The following is a 20,126-nucleotide window of genomic DNA, read 5'->3' as shown; positions in this document are numbered from 1 at the left end:
ACGCCCGTCAGCCAGGCCCGACTCGGCGTCCGTGGTTTTGTGCTGCGCTCGCTGCTGTTTGGGGGTGGTGGTGGGGGGGCTGCCCTCCGTGCCTCAGTTTCCCCCAAATCCGTGCCTGTTTCCCCCAAATCTGTGCCTCAGTTTCCCCAAATCCGTGCCTCAGTTTCCCCAATCCGTGCCTCAGTTTCCCCAAATCCGTGCCTCAGTTTCCCCCAAATCCGTGCCTCAGTTTCCCCAAATCCGTGCCTCAGTTTCCCCCAATCCGTGCCTCAGTTTCCCCAAATACGTGCCTGTTTCCCCCAAATCTGTGCCTCAGTTTCCCCCAATCCGTGCCTCAGTTTCCCCCAAATCCGTGCCTCCGTTTCTCCCGCTTCCCGTGCCTCCGTTTCCCCCACGCATCAGCCTCCCCCAGCGCTGCCCCTCCATTTCCCCCCCCCCGTCTCTGTCCCTCAGCTCAACCCCGCCGTTAACGGGAGGCACAACCGGTAGCTCGGTGACCCGCTCGCTCGGTGCCGTTCCGCCCGCCCGCCAGGGGGCGGTCGCGCCCCGCCGCCGCCGCCGCAGGCACCTCGGCGGCCACCCCCCCCTCCTCCGCCCCCGCCTCCTGCGCCGCCCGCCAGCCGCCCAATCGGCCGCCGGCTCGCGCCCCGCTCGCGCCCGCCCCTCCCGGCCAATCAGCGCCGAGGCGGGGCGGGGCGGCGCGGCGCTGCCCGGTAGCGGTTACGGCGTGAGGCGAGGGCGGGGGGTGCGGCGGCGGGACCGGCGCCGGGGCTGGGGCGGGGCGGGGCCGGGCCGCCGCGTCGCCGTTACGTTGTACGTACGAGGGGCGGGGCCGGGGTGGAGGGCGGTGGCGGCGGCGGGGCGCGTGCGCGGCGGGGCGGGGCGGTGGATCCGGGATGTCGGGCTGGCTCCTGGTGACGTAGCGCGCCGCTCGCGCCGCGGGAAGGGCCGCGCGAGACCCCCGGTCGCCGCCGCCGCTTCCCCCCCCCCCAACCCAGCCCAGCCCGGCCCCTTCCCCCTTCTCCCTCCATGGGCATCGCCGCCGCCGCCGCGGCGGGAGCGAGCAGGGTGCCGAGCCGCCCCGGGGCCGCCGTTGGGCATGTGCCAGGCCCGGCCGCCGCGTGAGCCCCGCCGGCGGTACCGGCAGCATTGTCCGTGCCCGCGCTCGGGCGAAGCCGTGAGTGTGTGTGCGCCGGGCCCCCCCTTCCTTCTTCCCCCCCACCCCGGGAGGGAGGGAGCCGTGGTGCCCACCGGGAGGTGGGGTGGCGGCGCGCGGGGGGGGTCCCATCTCCACCGGGGAGCGGGGCGCGGGGGGGGGGCACACCGGGCTCCCGCGGGCACGGTCGCGTTGCCGGGGGTCCCGTCCTCACCCTTCCCCGTTCCTCCCGGGCTTCTTCCAGCAGGGCGGCGGGTGCCATGAATAGCAGCTGCGCGTCCCCCGCCGCCGCCGCCGCCCGCCGCCGCCTGCAGCACCGGGATCGATAGAGGCGGGGGCTGCGGACGCACTATGGCCGGCAGCGGCTACACGGACCTGCGGGAGAAGCTCAAGTCCATGATGCCCTACCGGGACGGCCACAAAGGCGGCGGTGGCCTCCCCCGGGAACCCCCCGAACCCCCCCCTTACGACCGTAAACGTCGACACCAAGAGGACTCCGGTTCCGAGCCCAGCGACTACGAGGAGCAGAAAGAGGAGGAGGAAGCTCGGAAAGTCAAAAGCGGCATCCGTCAGCTTCGCCTCTTCAGCGCCGAGGAGTGCGCCAAGATCGAAGCTCGAATCGAGGATGTGGTGTCCCGAGCGGAGAAGGGGCTCTACAAGGAGCACACGGTGGATCGGGCGCCGCTGCGGAACAAGTATTTTTTTGGGGAGGGCTACACCTACGGGTCTCAGCTGCAGAGACGAGGCCCTGGCCAGGAGCGCCTGTACCCGCGGGGGGAGGTGGACGCCATCCCCGAGTGGGTGCACGACCTGGTGATCAGGAAGCTGGTGGAGCACCGGGTGATTCCCGAGGGCTTTGTGAACAGTGCCGTCATCAACGACTACCAGCCGGGGGGCTGCATTGTCTCCCACGTGGACCCCATCCATATCTTTGAGAGGCCCATCGTCTCCGTCTCCTTCTTCAGCGACTCGGCGCTCTGCTTCGGGTGTAAATTCCAGTTCAAACCCATCAGGGTCTCGGAGCCCGTTCTCTTCCTGCCCGTGAAGAGGGGGAGCGTCACCGTGCTCAGGTAACTCGCCCGCGTTGCCCAGGCCTCCGCTGGCGTGCCGGGGGCTCGGTTGTGTAACGCTAATCGTGAGGCACGCGGATGCACGCCCCGACGGCGGCTCGGGCTCGATTTCGCCTGCCTGGAGGCGTGCAGGGTCTCGCTGCGGCGGAAGGAAGGATTTAAGGGGGGTCCTGCCGCCGTGGTGGATGGGGATTTGGGTGGGTGATTGAGTTTTAGGGGGGCTGCCCCTCTCTGCGGGGCTCGAGGCGAGGCCTGGCAGGAGCACGGCCACTTGCGGAGCCGAGCTTTGCTGTAGTTCCCGTAAACGGTTGAAATAACACATCGTGACACAAAATGGATCCTCTGCCGGAGAGCGGTCAGAGCAGAGCAGCTGGTTGGGACAGGGCTCCTGGGTTTATTCTTAGCTCCCCGACCTGACCTTAAGCGTGGAGAGGTGCGCATGGGCCTCATCTTCCCAGTCTGTAAACTGGGAATGCTAAACCCTCCCCTGCCCGACGCCGATGGGGAGACCGGAGTGCAGAGCCCCGTGGGACTGTCACTTGGAAACGCGGTGGGTTGTGGGCGCGAGGAAAGACTTCCCCTGCGTTCTTGCGAGCAGGGGAAGAGCTGTGGAGGTGAAATGACCTGCCCAAGGTCACGCAGCCGGTCGGTAGTAAAGCTGGGATTGGCACTGGGAAATGCTTGCTTCCTAATCCCCGCCGCCTCCCGGGACGCGTGGAGCGGGCAGGTAAGGGGGCAGGCGGGGTTCGCGCGGGCCGGCGCGTACGGACCCACCGGCGTCCGAGCCTCAGGGAGAGCGGCTGAGAGCCCAGCAGTCCCTGAAGGTCAGAGTGCTCCCTGCCAGGAGCAGGGATCGCCTGGACCCTGCCAGCAGCGCTCTGAGCTACCAACTATATCCTCGTTTGGCGTTTTATTTTTTTTTTTCTTTTGGACTGGTGAAGGTCCAGGCTGGTTTTCAGGGCTCCCAGGCCGTAACACAATCCCCTGCTTTGGCTTGTAAAGTGATCGCCGCAGGGTTCGGGAAGGAATTTTTTTTTTTCCCCCCGACATACATGCAGCCTCACGCCGTTGACTAGTGCATCAATAATAAATGCCGAGATCTCGCGTAGCTTTTATCTGGGAAAAGCTGCACAAACATTAACTAATCCTCTCCGTACCCCCTGCGTTAGGTAACTTCTGTGGATTAGCGAGGGATGAGGGAGGCTGCGGAGGGAAGCGGGAGCGGTGCTGAGGACGTTTTCTCTGTCTCTGGTGGACTGGCAGGGAGGGTGCAGGGGTTGTAGGGGTCAGGGTGGTTTTGTGAAATGGGCCCTGGAGGGGGGACCCGTCCTGCCGCCTGTCCTTTCACCGCAGAGCGAGCTCCGTCCCCGGGGATGGAGGCTGCCAGGTGCCAGGCGGCCGCTCTGCTCCCTGACTTCTCTTAGACATGAGAGGGGAAACTTTCTACCCTAATTTTCCTGCTGGTGATGCGAACGCCTGTGCTGCCTTTCCCCGGGTGACCTGGAGTAAATAGTTGTCCTTCCTTTCACAGCCAGAGGTCTTTTTTTTTTGTTTTTGTTTTTTCTTTTTAAGGGCAGTGAGTTTTTTCTTGCTTAGAAGCATGCTGTTGGTGTAGGGTCAGTCTGAACTCTTGTAGCTGAAGCCGTTATGAAAACTCTCGTGGCCTTACATCCCCAGGAGGATCAGGACCTCGCGGTGGAGGAGGGAGAGGTGCTTTTCTCTGCTCCAGGACCAGAGAATGAAATTTTCTTGTCCCAGATCCTCGCCCTTCACCCAAAACTGCTGGGAAGAGGCGCTCCCAGAATTGCAGCGAGGTCTCTCCCAGGCCTGTGTGTTTGGGTTGTTGGCCTGCGTCACCTGGGTGCTGTAATCAGTTTATTAAGATGGCTGAAGCAATCGTCCAAACCAAAAGAAGATATCTTTTTCCCTCCAAGCAAAAGGGTGGCTTTCTGACCAACCTACCCTAGGCGTTCACTAGGTTAGATGTTCTGCTTTCCAGCAAATAATAGACTTTAAAGTGGGGATTATTTCGATTTTGGTGCAGCAGTTAGCAGATACTTAGCACTCACTTAAGAGAGGTTCTGCCAAAGTCATTGTTCTGCGATGATATGATCCTGGCTGGATGCAAGTTCCTCAGCTCCGGCAGATCTCCTTGTCTACCCTGTAGCCCCAGCAATTTGGGAGGAGTGGGGAGGAGCAGCCCTTCCGTAGGCTCTCAAGGGTGTATCTCCAAAATCCAGCCCTTGGTCATGTTTAGTTTAAAGTCAGCTCCCCAAACTTGGCTTTTTCTCCTCTCGGTAAGCGGTTGCTGAAGGCAGTTGCCCTGGAGATAGGGAAACGGCGCAGATAGAAATGGCACGCTTGTGATGTCTGTGATTCAAATATTGCTGGGTCAGTGGCTGCTGCTGGCGCGTCGCCTTTCTGGGGAAGCCAGGGGAGCCGCGTGTGTTCGGTTGCCGTGTGAGGATCTAAAGAAAGCTGTTGGATCTCTCCCTTTGCCCCCGCACCGTTCTCAGGCTCTCCCCAGGTCACGCTTGTCCCGTTCCTGCTCTCAGCAATCTGTTCCAAATCGTCCTCGTGATTTTGTAGCTGCTCGCCTGGCTGGGAGTTTGCAGAGGGCCTTTCCCTTGACTTTCTTTGCCTGCCGGGAAGCAGGCTGTGGTGTTTGCAAACACTGAACCCGCCTCAAACGACAGGTTTAGCGTTTAAAAGGTGGAGCAGAGATTCTCCTGGCTGGGCTGTGCACCTCTGCCAGCAGGACAAGGGCTAAGCCACCCCACAGCCTGCTCACGCGCTCCTTCCTCTTCCAGCAAGGTGCTTCTCCCTCCCCGTTCTCATCTGCGGCGAAGGTTTGCCCTTGTAGGATTTGACGTCTAGGAGAAGCCTCCTCCGGTCCCCTCTTCTCCTGCAGCACCCAGCGGGAAGCGGGTGCTCCTGCAGGTTTGTTCTGCTGGAGCCGAGAGAAGGCGGCAGGAGCACCTCGGTCTGCGCTGCTCTTCGGACAGTTGGAGTTAAGTTGGATTTCAGTCCTGTGGATCATCTGCTGCCTGTTGGGGGCTGCTGGCTGAACTGTGTTTGTGTCTTTTATTTTTTTTTTTTTTTTTTTAAAGACAATGTGATAAGCATCAATCATTAGAAGCAGCGGGGAGGAGATGAAGGAATTTCCCCATTCATCTGGGGAACACCTGCTTTGAGGAATGCTTAGGCTGGAAAAAAGGGAAGGAGCAGAGCCAACTCCGGGGCGGGTGGTTCCAGCCAGACCCCTGCGCTGCGCTGTGCCCCGCAGCCGCTGTCGTAGATCGGAATCTCGGCACCAAGCCGGCTTTAGTTTAACTGCCAGGTGTTGCATCTCAGTGCCGTGGCTGGAAATAGTGCAGTTGCCCTTAGAGGAAGGAATGACCAAAGGTAACGTTTCCCAAGTTCTGAGAGCTTGTGCACCATACGGGCTTCCCTTCCACAGCTGGTGAGGGCTCCAGGTCGTCCCCCCGCTGTTTCTAATAGCAGCGGGAACACCGTGATGTTTTTCTCTCCTGTTGTCTCGAGGCGTGCCTGATGGCAGCATAATCGGAGCTGGTTGGAGTCTCCGAAGGATGAACCTGCTTTCTTCCCAGCTGGAGGAATCTCTCGGCAACTGCCTGGATTAGATGCTTTTCCAGAAAAGTCTGATCCCTCGGAATGGGCCGTTGGTGCAGAGGAAGTTCTGTGCGTGCCAGTGGCGATGAGGCAAATAGATTTGTTCAAGCTCTGCTTGAGCTGGTTGGTGTCACATCCGTGGTTCGTGGCAGCAGCTTTCCTGAAGCGTGGAGCCGCTCAAACCCTGCGATGGGCTAGCGTGTGAGGTCCCTCTGCCTGCGAGCTGCGCAGGCTGTCGTCAGCCCCGCGGAATATTTCTCGTTAGAGGTTCTGTAGAACTTCAGGGCCTCCTTTCTGGGGATATTTGTACCAAAAAAAAAAAAAAAAAAAAAATCTGCTTTCGTCCACGTGTGAATCAGTTCTGACTTGGCCACAGCTCTTCTGGACTGGAAAAGAGACTCGGGGAGGAGCTGGGGGTGATCTGACAGGTTAGGTGGGAGTCGTGGTGTTACCTGGGGGCGCGTATGGGGTATCTGCACCTCCCTGTGTTCTAGAAGATGCTCTAGGTTGGAGGTGGCATTCTCGTGGGCAGCAATTTAGGGTTTTCCTTACAGACTTATTTCTTGCCTCGTGCTTTGGGTTTGTTCTCTGGGTAGACCCTTGAGGTCATTACGGGTGTTTTGTTCCAGCGCCTGCCCCTTCACCCATCGTCGGGATGCGGCCACGCCGCGCGGTGGGTGAGAAGTTCACGCCGGCACAAAGCAGAACAAGCGTGACACAACGAAAAAATCTTGTATTTTCATTTTTCTGCCTGGTGCTTGTGTGAACCCCTTTGCTGGAGGGCCGTGCAGAGAGACGCCATCGCTGTACCTGATACAGTGCAAGCTGCGTTTTCCCACACCAGAGTGGCACTGGGCCAGACTGGTGGGTCCCCAGTGGGGCCTCAGGGGTGCTGGGGCTGTTGCTTTGGTGCTGCCCGTGTGTCTGGGACAACGAGCTCTGCCTGGCGCCGCTCTGACAGTGAGCTGGAAAGCGAGTTCCTGCCTGGGGAGCGAGAAGGACTGGTCAGGCTGACATCTCGTGATGGCGAGCGCAGGCCTGGAAGCAGACGCTTTCCTGACGTTCAGGGTGTCGCCGAGGATGCGCCGCATTGAACGTTAACGTGGGTGATATTAATGAATTCGCTGGAGCTTGACGCAGAGATTCCTGGAACGTAACAGAGCATCGTTCTAAGCCCTTTCTCGTAACGCTGTCTTGTTCTGCAGTGCCCCAGAGGCCGGGGGGGTGGACATCACCCCCTGTTCAAACTGATCGGCTCTTAGACTCTTAGCTCTCATCTCAAAGCAGTAAATCTGTCTTTGAGAGGTGCGCCTTTCTTGGTGAGTGGGTGGGTTATCTAACCAGATAAAGGAAACCCGGTCCCATCCCGAGAGGACCTGCGTGTGCGTGATCCGTGCTCTGCTCCGAGCGTCCCGAATAACCTGCAAGCCGACGACCCAGGCTGTGCTCCTGGAGGGCCAGCTGACAGCCGGCACGGCAGCAGCTTCACGGTCCAAGCTTCGCGAGGAGAGCGGGCTCGGTGATTTCCGCTTCGGGTTAAACCGGCGTGGGAGTGCGCTAGCTTTGTGTGGCTTGAGCGGCCTCCGCCGAGTCCCCTCGAAGCCCTTCTGTCCTTGTCAGCTGTTTCAGGAGGTTCTGAAGGCGTTTAACTTTTCCCCATGCTGGACTCTAGCAGGCTCTTTTGTGAACTGACGCTCTCCAAACAGCAGGTAGAGGGCAGGCCTACCTCTAGGACCTGCTCGTTAGCACCCACGGGAATGACGAGACGTTCTCCTGGCAGGGTGGCGCGTTTGTCCGAGCAGGCGTGATGGCTGTTCTCCACGGACGCGCCGCCGTCTCTCGTGCTTCGCTGGACCCTGAGGAGTTGTGCTGAACAACTGAAACAGCTACAGGAAAAACGCTCCTGTGTGTTGCAGGTGGCTGGGGCCCTCGTGGCCACGACTTTCCTCCTGCTAGAAATGTGAAGTCATCTCGTACAGCGAAACGCTCTCCTGCCGAGAACGGCTGCTGCGTGGCGATGTGGCTGCGTGAGCCCGGTGTGATTTTTGTCGGCCCGAGTAGCTGTCCTGCCTTGTGAGCCCTGTGGCAGGGAGGTTTTAGGAGGGCAGCTTGCTTCGCGGGTCTGAATTTGAAGGTTACCCCGTGTGTGTTGTGCTGGGGGTGACGTTCCTGCCGTGGCTGAGGGTCTGCCACATGGGGAGCAGCGGGGAGGACAAGGGTGCTGAGATGGCAGCGTCTGTGAGGGGCGTGAGATACTTCACTCTTCACAGCGCTGCACCCCCTCTTTGACTAACGAATCTCTCTGACTCCGGTGCACGTTCGTGTCTGGGTATGCTGGGCAGCTCAGCCATGAGAGATGTTTTTTTTCTTGGGGACGTGCGTGAGAAGATGCTTTGGAGCAATGTGCCGATTTTGTTGCTCTCTGATTTCTTGATAAATGAATTGACTGAGTTTACACTCCCTAAGCTCATGTTCTGCATGTCTTATTTCACAGTGTTGTGGCGGGTAACAGTTTCCTTTGTCTGTTAAAAAATTGGGTCAAAAAAAAAAAAAAAAAAGCCCTGACCATCCTCATTCTTTCCCGAAGTTCCTTCCTGTAAGTTGAGTTCCCGTGTGCCTGGGGAAAGGTGTTTGGAGGAGGAGTTCCTGGTGGAAGTTAGGAAACGACGGATTGAACTGAGTAGTTGAGGCTGGCAGCCGCTTTCTGCTTTCTGCCTGACATTTTTCTCATGGTGGCTTTTTGTTTTTGTTGTCAGCGGATATGCAGCCGATGAAATTACACACTGTATTCGACCACAGGACATCAAGGAGAGAAGAGCCGTCATCATCCTTCGAAAGTGAGTGTTGAAGCCCTCTGGTCAGTAAGATAAACTTGAGTGTGGTGTTGTGATGCTTCCTAAGGTGCTTGTGAAGAAACACTTTAAAATGGCTTTGCTTGGTAATTTGCTGGCTTGATCTTGCCTCTTGATTAGATGTCACTCTGCTCGCTCTGTCCTGCCGTCCCCATCGCTTGGCCGGTGGAAGTAGATGGAACTTGGTCCTGCAGAGTTAATCACTTCTTGGCTCTGTGCAGCGGTATTTCGTTCTAACGTCTGGGTTTGCGAGCGCTGGTCGTGTCCAAATACCGGGCTTTCCTTGGCTGCCTGGCTCCTGCCAGCCAGGATTTCAAACTCTTGTTCCGGGCTGTGTGCTCAGGTGTCTGATCATACGATACCCACATGCGTGAGTTACCTGCATGCTGCTTTGGAACTGATGCCTACGATGAAGAATCTCCTGTAAAGCAGATTTCTTGGTAGCGTGGCTTTCGTTTCCCGGGGAGAGGGAGGAAGATGCTGGCTTCGAAGGGAAACGGATGCCGTGAATTTAGTGATCAGTGTACAGAGCTTGTCCTTTGAGTTGGTGTTGGGAAGACAAACTCTGTACGCTGTATCACACGCTTCCTGTTTTAGAAGATACGCTGTCCTGGTCAGCTGATGGCATTTCATCAGCCAGTGCCTGTTCCTAAGCTCTTCGGGGAAAAAAAGCCCAAAAAAAACAAATCAACCCCACCCCAGACTCCCTCAGGTTTTTTGTGCCCACATATGTCCTGTCTCATCAGTCCCTTCTACTAGGGGACCAAAAAATGTGACTGCCACACGTTGACCCATGTTAGTTGTGCCTTAGAAGGTGTTTGCAGTAATTTTGCTGTCAAGAAATCTTTTTGCAAGTGAAAACACACGTGATTTGAGTTCTGTAAACCTAGGTGAAAGTGTGGGCACGAGGGCAGGGCTGCACTGATGGCCCAGGCTGGCACGAGTTTTCGGACGGCTTAGTTGGTGTCAAAACAGGTCTGGCAACGCTGTGAAGGTGTGGCGCAAAGCCAGCGGAGTGGAGTTGGACATCTGGTTAGAGAGCCCCGTGAAACGAAGGCAGGAAAAACAGCAGCCCTGAGGCGTTAGCCAGGCAAAATCAGCGCCGAGCCAGGGAGATGGGGCAGATGATAGAGTGGGATGAAGGAAAGGCAGATTAGAACCGAGCCACCCGATGGCTGGTTGTTGCCACGTGAGGTTTACGGCGAGAGGGTTGCGGTAAGAACTAAAAGGCTGTTACGTTCACGTCGTTGGTTACCGCAGCCAACGAAAAGCGGCGCCGGTGCTGATGAGCGCCAGTGGAAGGCATCTCCAAATCCTGTAGCTGCCTTAGTTGGGCTTTGGGATAGAGAAGCTGCCTGTCTTAGGCTGTGGAGCGGTTCCTTAGAAAAGACGCTCGGCTAAATAAGCTAAAGCTGCCCGAACTGGTGCAGATGTCTAACGTACTTGTTTAAGCTGGCTCTCCCTCTTGCTTTTGCCAGCCTGTGTAAGCTACGGGTGTTACTTCAGTCTAGCCCACTGTCCTCAAAGTGCCGCTGGGCACGCACCTAGCTGGCTGAGATCTTCCTGGCGGACCCGGTGCATCACTGCCGAACAGGCGAGGCCCGTTAGCTCCTAGCAAAGCAGGTTTGCTTAGCCATCCTTCTGTAGCCGTGTGTCCTTCTGTCTTCCCCCGATTTTAGGGGCCTGACTTGCTTAGCGTTAGAGCAGAAGTGTCTCTGCCCAGTCACACGCAGACAGCGACGGGGCTGACTTGACTGGCAGGCTGAATGAAACCGCAACAGGGTTTTTCTCTTGAGCAAAGTGGAAACCCCCTGGTAATTATTTTTGTGTAATCTCCCTAGAGCTTAGCAGCCCTGGTGAATACGCGGCGATTGCCTGTTTGCCAAAGGGCGCGCTCTGATTGCTGCCAAATAGAGCTTATTAATTGTTGCTTATCCCTTGTGATGGCGGCCGTCTCCTCGCCCGGTCCCGCGTGCAGGCACGCATGCACAGCAGGGCCGCGGTGACCTTTGTCTGCGCTCGCGTCCCCGCGGCGTGTATTGCTGCAGCAAACGCCGCTCCCTAGTCGCGGATCGCGCGACGTTGTGCGGTCTGAAATAGCGTGTTATGCAACCAGGAAAACAGCTTCTTCTGCTGGTAGCCTGCTAGCACGAGAGGCTTGGGAGCAGCCAGCGACCTCGTAAAACTCCTCTTCCTCATCGCCGTGGTAAGAATCAGCCTCGAGCTTTCCGCTGGGATGAGATCAGTTCGATCATAGAGTGGCGTAAACTTTTTCTGCAGCTGGAAGCTGGGATATTCAGCTCTGAATAGGCTGCCAGAGCCTGCTGGGTCCCAGGCGTTGGAGTCTGGATCTGCTCTTGCCTCTACTCCGAGTGCGTGGTTCTAGAAACGCTTTTTGCTGGCAGCGGCAGGAGAACAAAGCTGTGCGAGCTGGAGGAGTGGCTGGGTTTTGCAGGATGCTACAGAGCAGTGTGGTTACCAAGTAGGTCATAAACACTTCGGTGCTGTAGTGCGGTGATATTTACAGGGTTTCCTGCGTATCGGAGTGCGGGGCTGCGGGGAGCCGGCAAGGTTTGGAAGCGCTTTGAGCAAGAGGCTGGGGGGGTGGAATGATGCTCTCCATTTCTTGAGATGCTGAAGGAGGTAACGTGGGAGGTGGGGATAGAAATGAGACCTAGGGAAGTGGGTCTTGAAAGTCATTTTAGAGGACGTATGCTGCCGTTTGTAAGCAGTTACATCAGGAGTAATTGTGTTTGACTCGAACTTCGGTAGGTAATTTGCTGTGCGTTTTGGTGCAGCCTCTCGTACCTGCTCCTGCCGCTCACGCCTCCGTCGCTCTGTGGACGCAGAGAGCGTGGCTGGCGTTCTTTTGCCCTCGCAGTGTAGTTGGTGGTTGGTTTGTTTTAATTGCAGGCCTGCAGTTGCTGTTACATTTGGGAGGTATTTAAACCACCTAGCTTGTCCAGGGCGGGATCCGCACTGCCTTTGGTGGTGTGGCTGGACTGGGTCCAGTCCTGGAGCTGAGAACGCCTCGGGACGGCGGCGTTGTGGACCGGTGCTGGCTCCAGCCTGGCAGCTGCCTGCGGAAGCGTTCCTTGTTTCTGGCACGCTGGGCGAGCTTAGGCTGTCGTGGCTTCGCCTGGCATGGCTCTGGTTAACGGAAGAGGCTCTCCCTGCTGGCAGAGAGGAAGCTTGGCAGCTGAATGTGCTTCCGAGGGAGTTTAGGTTGGGAATCTCCTGTGGGAACCTCCCTCGGGAGCTTAAGTTCAGTACAAGGGAGCAAGTAGTGATTCTCCCCTTTCTTCAGCCAGACCCCTTCCGCGTTCTCCCCTAATCCCAAGGAAGGAGAGGGGCTGCAGCAACAGTGTCAGGGTGCCCTTTCCTTCTGGGAAGTGGCTTGGATCCTCCTAAAATCGGCAGCTCTGGAGCACCGGCACCACCGGTTTAGTGTGTTTTGCCCATTCTTAGGCTTCAGTCTGTGTTTTGAAATAGACTTCAGCAGCGCGTGTAAGTTGACACTGGTAACTGTGCCAGGCTTGGAGATGGCGATAGCGCCGGGATAAGACACTGCGCCGCTGAGTTTTCATTCCTGCTGCTTGGGCTGTTGCCTCCCTCCACGCGTGCCTGGCTACAGGCATGGCTGGGCCAGCGGCAGTGACGTTTCTGCTCTGGGACGAGCTGTGCTTGCTCTCTGGTGTCACTTGAGCGTGTGCTGCGCTGCTGGAAGGGATGTGGTACGGCTTCTGTTTGCCAGACCTTCTCCTGACTCGTACTTCAGCTCTTTAAACCTCTTAGGATGAGAAATCTGACAAATGCCTGGCCCCACAAGATCTTGAGACAGCAGGGAGTTTCCAGATAGAAGCAGTTATTACTGTTGTAGGTGATGATGAATTTTGCAGGGCATCTCCCAGGTGGCTTAACTGGAGCTGCGAGTTATTGACGAGTCACTGTGGTTTCATGGGGTTGCACAGGGGCTCCAGTGCCTCTTCTCTGTATCCCGTAACTGGGATTGCAGTGAGCCCAGCACCGTTGGCGTTCACCTCATGACTACTCCTGTCCCTAAGCTTTCCTCCTCCCCTCTAACCAAGGCAGCAAAGCTGCAAGTACCAGGAAGCTGCAGCTTGTTTTGCTGTTGAGCGTAGCAGTCCTGACCCTCTCTCTGAGCTGCGGGGCTGGGATTGAGGGTTCTGCTTCCGGCCAGACATCTGCTGCAGCTGGTGGTTCTGTAGAAACTCCTTGCAAATTCTCTTCTCTTTAAATATTTTCAGAACAAGACTAGATGCACCTCGATTGGAAACAAAATCGCTGAGTAGCTCTGTGTTGCCACCAGGTTATAACTCTGACCGTCTATCGGGAAGCAACCGGGACCAGATCCTGAAACCAAAGCGGTCCCATCGCAAAGCAGATCCTGATGCTGCTCACAGGTAGGATGATCTTTCCCAAGAGCGATGTTTTGGATGCTGTCTCTAGGTCCGTGCGCGTCTGAGGCTCCTGGACTCTGACAAGAGAGGCTGCAGAGCACACTTTGCACCTCCCGGCTGCTTTTTGTGGCGTACAGATCTGTTTTATCAGAACGAGGTTCTTCGTACGTTCCTCCTCGCCTTGCGGAAGCTGGGCTTTGGCCATAAGCAGCTTATGTTGTTTATCCTGTGAGTCGCGTAATGAAGAAGCAATAGATTTGGCTGGCTCTTGATAATGCAGTCATTCAGAACAATAGTTTCCCTGCAGCTAATTGTTTTTGACCTCTATTGCCAAGCAACCTGTGCAGCTGCATTAAACTATATTATGAAAGCAGTCTTGGGAGAGAATGTGAGGTTTTGCTATCAGGGGAAGGTGAAGGCCTTCTTGGGAAGCTTCTTAGACCTGTTTTGGTTGCAGAGCTGCTCGGGTATATTTTTGTGTGTGTAACCAGACTGTGCGAATGCGTAAACCTGACCTTCGGGGGAGCTCCTCGCCGAGGTTTCAGACAGCTTGAGCTCTGCAGCAAGGCTTCCCTCAAACACCACCTTGCTCGGTGTGAACGTATTGATAGCCGTGAGCGATAGCCAGACTGCCAGCTGTCATGCAATATTCCTGGTATTCTCTGATCCCAAAGCTTTTGGAGGATTGAGATGGTGTTCTCTGCACATGGTGTAAAAACCAAAAATTGGCTTGGTCCTGGGGCTTGGCTGCTGTGCGGCCCCAGCCTGTGTTTCAACCTGTCCTGGACGGAGGAGGGCGGGGATGGCTTGTTTATGAGCGGTGTTCGTTCACCTGGACTCAAACTGCCTGGGAAGGCAGATAAGAAGAGAATCAAGCCTGCAAACGAAAGCTCACCGCTGAGCACGCAGTGGGCCGGTGGGTGATTAGAGAAGCGGTCACGCAGGACAAATCTGCAGATCCGTGAGAGCTGTTTTTCAGCCTGGTGTGACCTTAGCGGAGTTGGGAGGGCTTGCATAGACTCCTGCAGCAGATGGGTATCGAAAACATGTTTTTCCCTTCCTTTGGCCTCAAAATCTCCAGTATAACGTAGGTGAAAAGCACAGACACCAGAGCGGTGTCTCGGCAGTTGCCACCTAGGATGAAATAAGTGCTCTGTGCGGCCCACCACCCCAGTCCTACTAAATGACTGCGGGTGAGAGCAGAGGCGGCTTTGCAGAAATAGCAATGGCACTGCGCTAACGTTTGAGAGAACTAGTGAGAGGACAAAGGTTTCTGGAGCTGAGGTTTGATCCTGCACCATGAGCACCCCAGCAGCTTAAAAAGGAGCTCAGCTCTGTGCTGCGGGTTCTGCTGCAGGAGAGGCAGACGCCTCTGCCCAAGTGCCACAACCTGCACTTAAAAAGAGGTGACTGGGCTGCTTGGGGGTGTTCCTGGTGGAGGTAGAAACCAAAACTTGGCCCGGGAAGGGGAAGGATTTATGCCATCGAAGGCAAAGTTCTCAGCCTCCCCATGGGAGGTGCAGCTTGGTGATCTGTTCCTGCTCTGCTGAGTGCCCAGTACTGGGCAAGCGGCGTGGAAACAATCAGTCGTATCGCTCAAAGTGTGCAAAACCCCAGGTAGCGTCCGCATGAGGAATGCCGAAATAACGCGGATGTGCTCTCACTCCCTCTCTTTCTCTCTCTCCGTAGGCCACGGATTCTAGAAATGGATAAAGAGGAAAACAGGCGCTCAGTCCTCTTACCAAAACATAGGAGACGGAGCAACTTCAGCTCTGAGAACTATTGGCGAAGGTCTTACGAGTACACGGAGGACTGTGACGAGGAAGAGGAGGACGGCAGCCCAGCCAGGAAAGTTAAAATGAGGCGACACTGAGGATTGCGCTTTCCAGGCTCGTGGAGCTGATGAGATTGGCCTCCAGTCTGTGAAAACTTTCTCCTCCCTCTGGCTATCTTCCATCTAGCTTCAGTTTTGGTTTTTCCTTTTGGGCTGAAGAGTAAACAGGAAGGATCTAGCGATTTGGTTTTATGAATGGAGGAATGCTGAGACACATGTGAGGATGGAACGTGTCCAGGGCACATGGTGTCCTGAGTCATGGGTCAAATGGGCATCTCTCCCTTAGGAAGCAGATAAAGTTATGCCAGGCTGTCTGTTGGGATTTCTTTTAAAAACACCAAAAAGTTTAACTCTTTCATTGCGCAAGATTCAAGAATTGTATTTCTGGGGTTTTTTTTTTTTTTTTGCTTTAACTTTCTTCTTTTCCAAATGTTCTAAATATGATGTTTGACCCCAGGAGCTGAAACTCTCTGGTGGCCTCGTATTCCTTGCTTCACCAAAGGGCTCCTTGGTCTGCTCTGGTTGTTGTTGGGTTGTGTTTTAAGGGTGCCCTGCAGTAACTGGAAGTTTGAAGCTTTGCAGACCCCTCTTACTGCGATTGTTTTCAAAGGGTTTAGGACATTTTTGTTGCACTTTAGTACCAGTTTTAAATGCCGTAGGTTTCCTTTCCGGTCCCTTTTCCCAAGCCGGTGTGGGCTCGCTGGGCTGCCCTCTCCGAGAAGAATGTACTTGAGCTCTGGTTTCTCAGTGCTGGTCTGACCAGGGCTGTATTTTGGTTGAGGAGGAAGGAAACGTGGCTGGCTTCACTGGGGCTGGCCCAGCGTTGACCCGAGGTCCGTACTGGAGCCCCAGGGCTGCCGAGTGAGTGACCACGTTGAGAACGTGCTGCTTCCCGGAGCCGGAGAGAGCAAAGAGGAGCAGGAGAGACGGCTGTGCTTCTGAGGATGCTTGCCTTAGGACCCCTTGGGAAGAGCTGTCCTCCGTTGCCCGGGCGGCTGGCTTTTGGCCCCCTGCCCCTTTTAGGTGGAGAGAGTTGAGACGCCGCAGCGTCCCATCCCGGGAGATGGACTGCGCTCTCCCGGAGCGGGAACGGGCGCTGCTCCGGCCTCGGGGGAGCCGGGCAGCTCGGCTGCGGTCCGTCCCCTCGGAGGCTGGCGAGGGTCTAGCTGGGCCCCAGTTCAGCGTGTCCAGCAGCTAGTGCTGCAGCGGTGACCTGCCTCCTCCTGGCTTATTCCTGGGGCAGGGAGTTTTCTGGTTGCTACAGAAAACGCCGAGAAGAATCGGGAATCCAGCCCCCCGTCTGCCGCCTTCCTACTCTTTTCCCACCCAGTCTGCGTTAGCCCAGACTTTCAAAGTTTGAGGCCTGACACCATATTTAGAACCGTACTTTTTAAAAAAAAAAACTTCCTCCAGTTGATTCTTTGAACCCAAGTGTTGGCAGTTGTAAGGAGTAGTCTTATTTTTAAGTTTTTACTGCTTTGCTCTCCCTCCAATTGTAGTTTTTCTTAGTGTTGTGTCCCTCACACATTTCATGGTCCGCACGCTTGGCAATAAGAAGATGTAATATATTTTGAAACCCGTTCGCTGCTGTCTTGAGGGGATCTCAGTTAGGAAAAAAAAAAAACAAAAACAAAAACCCAAGCGTTGTTCCCCAGAGCGCTGTTCCTCGGCGATCGAGCGTGTTTGCTGTCGTCTGGGTCTCAGTGTCCTTCTCCTTCCCTTGCTGATTTCTGCGACTCCTGCCGCTCGCCCGTTGTTGGGGTTACTGCTCAGGCTGGATCAGGCGATCACGTTCGTGTAAAGGAAGTTACCGGCACCTTCAGCGCTGTGCCGAGGTCGTGGGTGAGGTCTCCAGTGCCTGTCTCTGATTATCTGATCGCTTTCCTGGTGAGAGCACCCGTCGGCTTGGTGCGGACGTACGGGCACAGCCTCGCAGCCAGCCTGCAAAGGAACCTGTCTGGTCTGCCCAGAGCTCTGAAAGTTCATGCTTCTGAAACCTTTAAAAAACCGTTTTCAGACCACGCTTAGCGTTTGAAGCGATGTTCCTCACCCGCCGAGCTTTCTGCAGAGGATCCAGGCCAGCTCTTCGCTACAAACCCCCTGTTTTGGAAAGCTTGGCCTTCCCCTGACAGCAAAACCACAGGCAGGGAGCAGCGATCCCTTCTCCTCCTCATGGCTGGTGCAAACGTCTGCGGCAAGCTAGAGACCTGCTAGCAGGATGCCTAGGGACGGCTGTTGCTAATTATCTTTCTGGATTCGTCCTGGATTCATCCCCCTCGGTGTCGGGCACTGCTGCAGGTGCTGGCGGTGGTCGCTGCTGGAGGTCTTGGCTCTGCACAGCCTGCTCTCCCCCGCCAGCTCCTGATTTTACACCTCCCTCTGCAGTGCGGATGCTGTTCCCTGGTGTCAGCTCTCCCGGTTCCTTCCGGTTTTCCTGCATGCCGTGGTCCGGAGCTCTCTTCCTTTCCCCCCCGCCCCGCATCTGTGCGGTGGGTTTGAGCCGGTAGCCGTGGCCGGAGCCGCTCTCCAGCTGCCATCTGTTCTCTTGTGCTTTTGGTTTTCGACCTGACTGGTTGGGGCTTGACACCTTGGAGAGAGCGCGCGGGACGCAACCGGTCTGACGCGTAGCATCTCTTGGGCGAGGAGTCCCTGGCGCGTAGGCAGGCCATCTTCCCCACTTGTACAGACACTTTCTATACACGCGGATGTATATGTGTAGATAACATGGTTTTTTTAACTCTTTTGCACTGAACAACACCGGAGTGAAACCTTGATCTGAAACCAGAAGACGCATTTTCACGCGGATCCAGATCTCTAGATCCCTTTCTGTAGCCTGTCTGGTAAAACTGTGGCTCAGAACTGCTGGGGTTGCCCGTACCTGTTCTCTGTCGCCGGCTGCGTCGGGTTGCCCGCAGGTTTCGGGTCAGGCTGGTGGCACGGGTCTGCTGCGGAGGATGGAGGGTGGGGAGCTGCAGTTAGGAGGCGAAACTTCTCCCCGTACGCTCAGCGGGACAGGCTCGTGCACAGACCTGACCCAGTCGGCTTTGTCGTGTCCATCTTGTCCAGTCTTGTGCTCCGACATCCCCTCCATCCACCTGCGGCGTGTTGTTCGTGTAACCTGCTCAGAAACTGGGAGTAAGGCCGCGTCCAGTGCCATGATCCCGGCCCAGACCGTGAGAACTGTCCTACCTGAGGAAGGTGGGGGTTGTCCCCGCTTTGGGGTTTGTCCCCACTCTTCCGCGAAGAGCGGGAGGGTTGGGGTTTGTTACTGGTATCTCGAGGAGGCTCACTGATCGAACTAAAGCTCTTGCGTCGGTCGCGTGGGCTCTGTGTCTGTAGGAGGAGAAGGAAGGGCTGTTTGCCGGCGGTGGGAGGTGAGCTGGCCGAGGGAGGGGCCGTGGTTTTCCGGCAGGTCCCTTCCCGGCGGGGCTCGGCAGGCAGCCTGCCTGCAGCGGGGCAGCCCGGCTTGCCACATCTGGCTCAGCACCTGCTGAACTCTCATCCAGCTGTTCGGCGAGAGCCGTGCCTCTCCGGAGCTGCCATCCCGAGGCCTGGCTCATCCCGGAGGTCGGGGGGGTCGCTGGGGCGCAGGGCTGCCAACCCGCTCTCCAGGGTGAGCCGGCACCGGCACGAGGCGACTTGTGCCAGGGTGAGAGCTCAGAATTTCGGTGCTGTCAGTACCCAATGCTCACTGCTGCAGGTTGAAACGGCCGCAATGCTTTGAGGGTCGCATGGGGGGGCCAGCGTCCAGACCCCCGCCGGTGGCAAATAACCTTTTATCTGCCAAAAGCGTTCCCTTTCCTGGTTGGGAGGAGAAATGTTCGACCGATAAGCGCGTCTCTGCTCCTTCCTGCGCCCCTGCCCACACTTAGAAGTTCTGGCTGACTTTAATTTTTTTTTTTAAAGATTCTAATTTTTTTTGTTTTGTTTTGTTACGAATAAAAATTAAAAAAAAATAAAATAAAAAAGAAAGTGGCAATATTTTTTTCCGTAAGCTTTTCCTAGGAAAAAGCGTGGTTTGTAACAAAGTTGTACAGTTCTGAAGTTTGAGATACGAGAAGTACTGTGTGAAACGCTGTAAATGGGGCAGAGATTATTTTATGTACAGTCTGACGCGGGGGGATCTTTTAATTCTGGTTGATTCTTAGGAAGAATTTGGTTCTTCACTGTCAGAGTTTGGAATTTCATGGTTTTCATTATTGTTATTTTTTTTTTTCTTGTATAGATTGCTGCATTAATTGAATAAAAGCAGAAAGCATCGCTCTGCCTACCCGTGTGGTGCTGCCGGGGGCTGGGACGCGCGCCTCGCTTCCCTGTGGGCAGAAACGAGGTTGTGGGGAACCGCTTCTAAATAAAGGGAGTCTCCGGCTCCCCCGGGACGGGACAGCCAAGCACGGCGTCTGTCCCTCCTGCACTGCCCTAGAAAGCAGGGCTGGGGCTTGCTGCCTTCCTCTTCCTCCTCCTCCTCTTGCTCTCCAGCCCTGGGGAGCAAATGTGGGTGCTGTCCCCTCTCCAGCTCCCACCCTGCCCCACTGTCTCGGCTTTCCCAAATGTCCCCAGCACCCTGGGATGGGGCTGCACCCAGTGGTTTGGCCTTGTCCTGTCTTCCTCTTGCCAGAGGGAGATGGCGGTGGGCAGGCGCGTGGGTATGGGATGGCAGAGCTGGGTGGGATCTGCTGGCCTCGTATGGTGGCCTTCCTCCTCCTCTTCCTCCGTGAGCTCCTGGTCCTCTCCATCACCTGTCCTCGAGCCCAGGGCTGTGCGTGGGGTCGGTCCCCTCCATCCCTCTGTCCATCACCAGGACATCAGGGCGATGTCCCCCCGATCACCCCCAAGGGTGTTTTGCACCCCAAAGCCTACGCCACCCCAGTGCGGCACCTTCCCCGGGGCCGGGGTTAGTCAGCAGGGAGGGGAAGCCCTGCCCTGCCCAGGGTGACTCACCGCAAATTCGGGCACAGGGCATGGTGCCTCCCCCAGTCACCCTGGGCCCATGCCACCGGCTTTGCCCGGCACCATGGTTGGAACAATCGGTCTCCAGGCAGGGATGGGGCTGGAATACTGACGGCAGGGTGCTGAGTGCGGCCGGTGCGGGGCCCCGTAGCTGGGGTGCCGCCATGTTGAGGCACCCCATGGCCGTGGGGCCTGTGGGCTGGGATGAAG

The 20,126-nt window shown here is 56.5% G+C and overlaps 1 protein-coding gene across 3 annotated transcripts; it reads left to right on the top strand.

Moving 5' to 3' along the window:
• The first annotated feature begins 884 nt into the window (after positions 1 to 884).
• On the top strand, positions 885 to 19,226 carry ALKBH5 (alkB homolog 5, RNA demethylase). Of its 3 annotated transcripts, none has more exons than XM_086759639.1 (5): positions 885 to 1,177; positions 1,404 to 2,226; positions 8,616 to 8,696; positions 12,980 to 13,135; positions 14,822 to 19,226. In XM_086759639.1, the coding sequence occupies exons 2-5, from the start codon at positions 1,508 to 1,510 to the stop codon at positions 15,003 to 15,005; spliced, it is 1,140 nt and encodes a 379-aa protein (XP_086615765.1). In that variant the 5' UTR covers positions 885 to 1,177; positions 1,404 to 1,507; the 3' UTR covers positions 15,006 to 19,226. The 3 variants fall into 3 exon arrangements, with proteins under 3 accessions (XP_086615765.1, XP_086615766.1, XP_086615767.1); XM_086759640.1 differs by having other exon boundaries at positions 1,401 to 2,226; XM_086759641.1 differs by having other exon boundaries at positions 885 to 1,183; positions 1,401 to 2,226.
• The last annotated feature ends 900 nt before the right edge of the window (positions 19,227 to 20,126 follow it).

This window comes from Chlamydotis macqueenii, chromosome 15 (genome assembly GCF_036417535.1).
Source record: "Chlamydotis macqueenii isolate bChlMac1 chromosome 15, bChlMac1.mat, whole genome shotgun sequence".
In the NCBI taxonomy this organism is placed as follows: domain Eukaryota; kingdom Metazoa; phylum Chordata; class Aves; order Otidiformes; family Otididae; genus Chlamydotis; species Chlamydotis macqueenii.
Note: the sequence above shows the minus strand (reverse complement) of the source record. Positions and strands in the feature narration are given on the sequence as shown.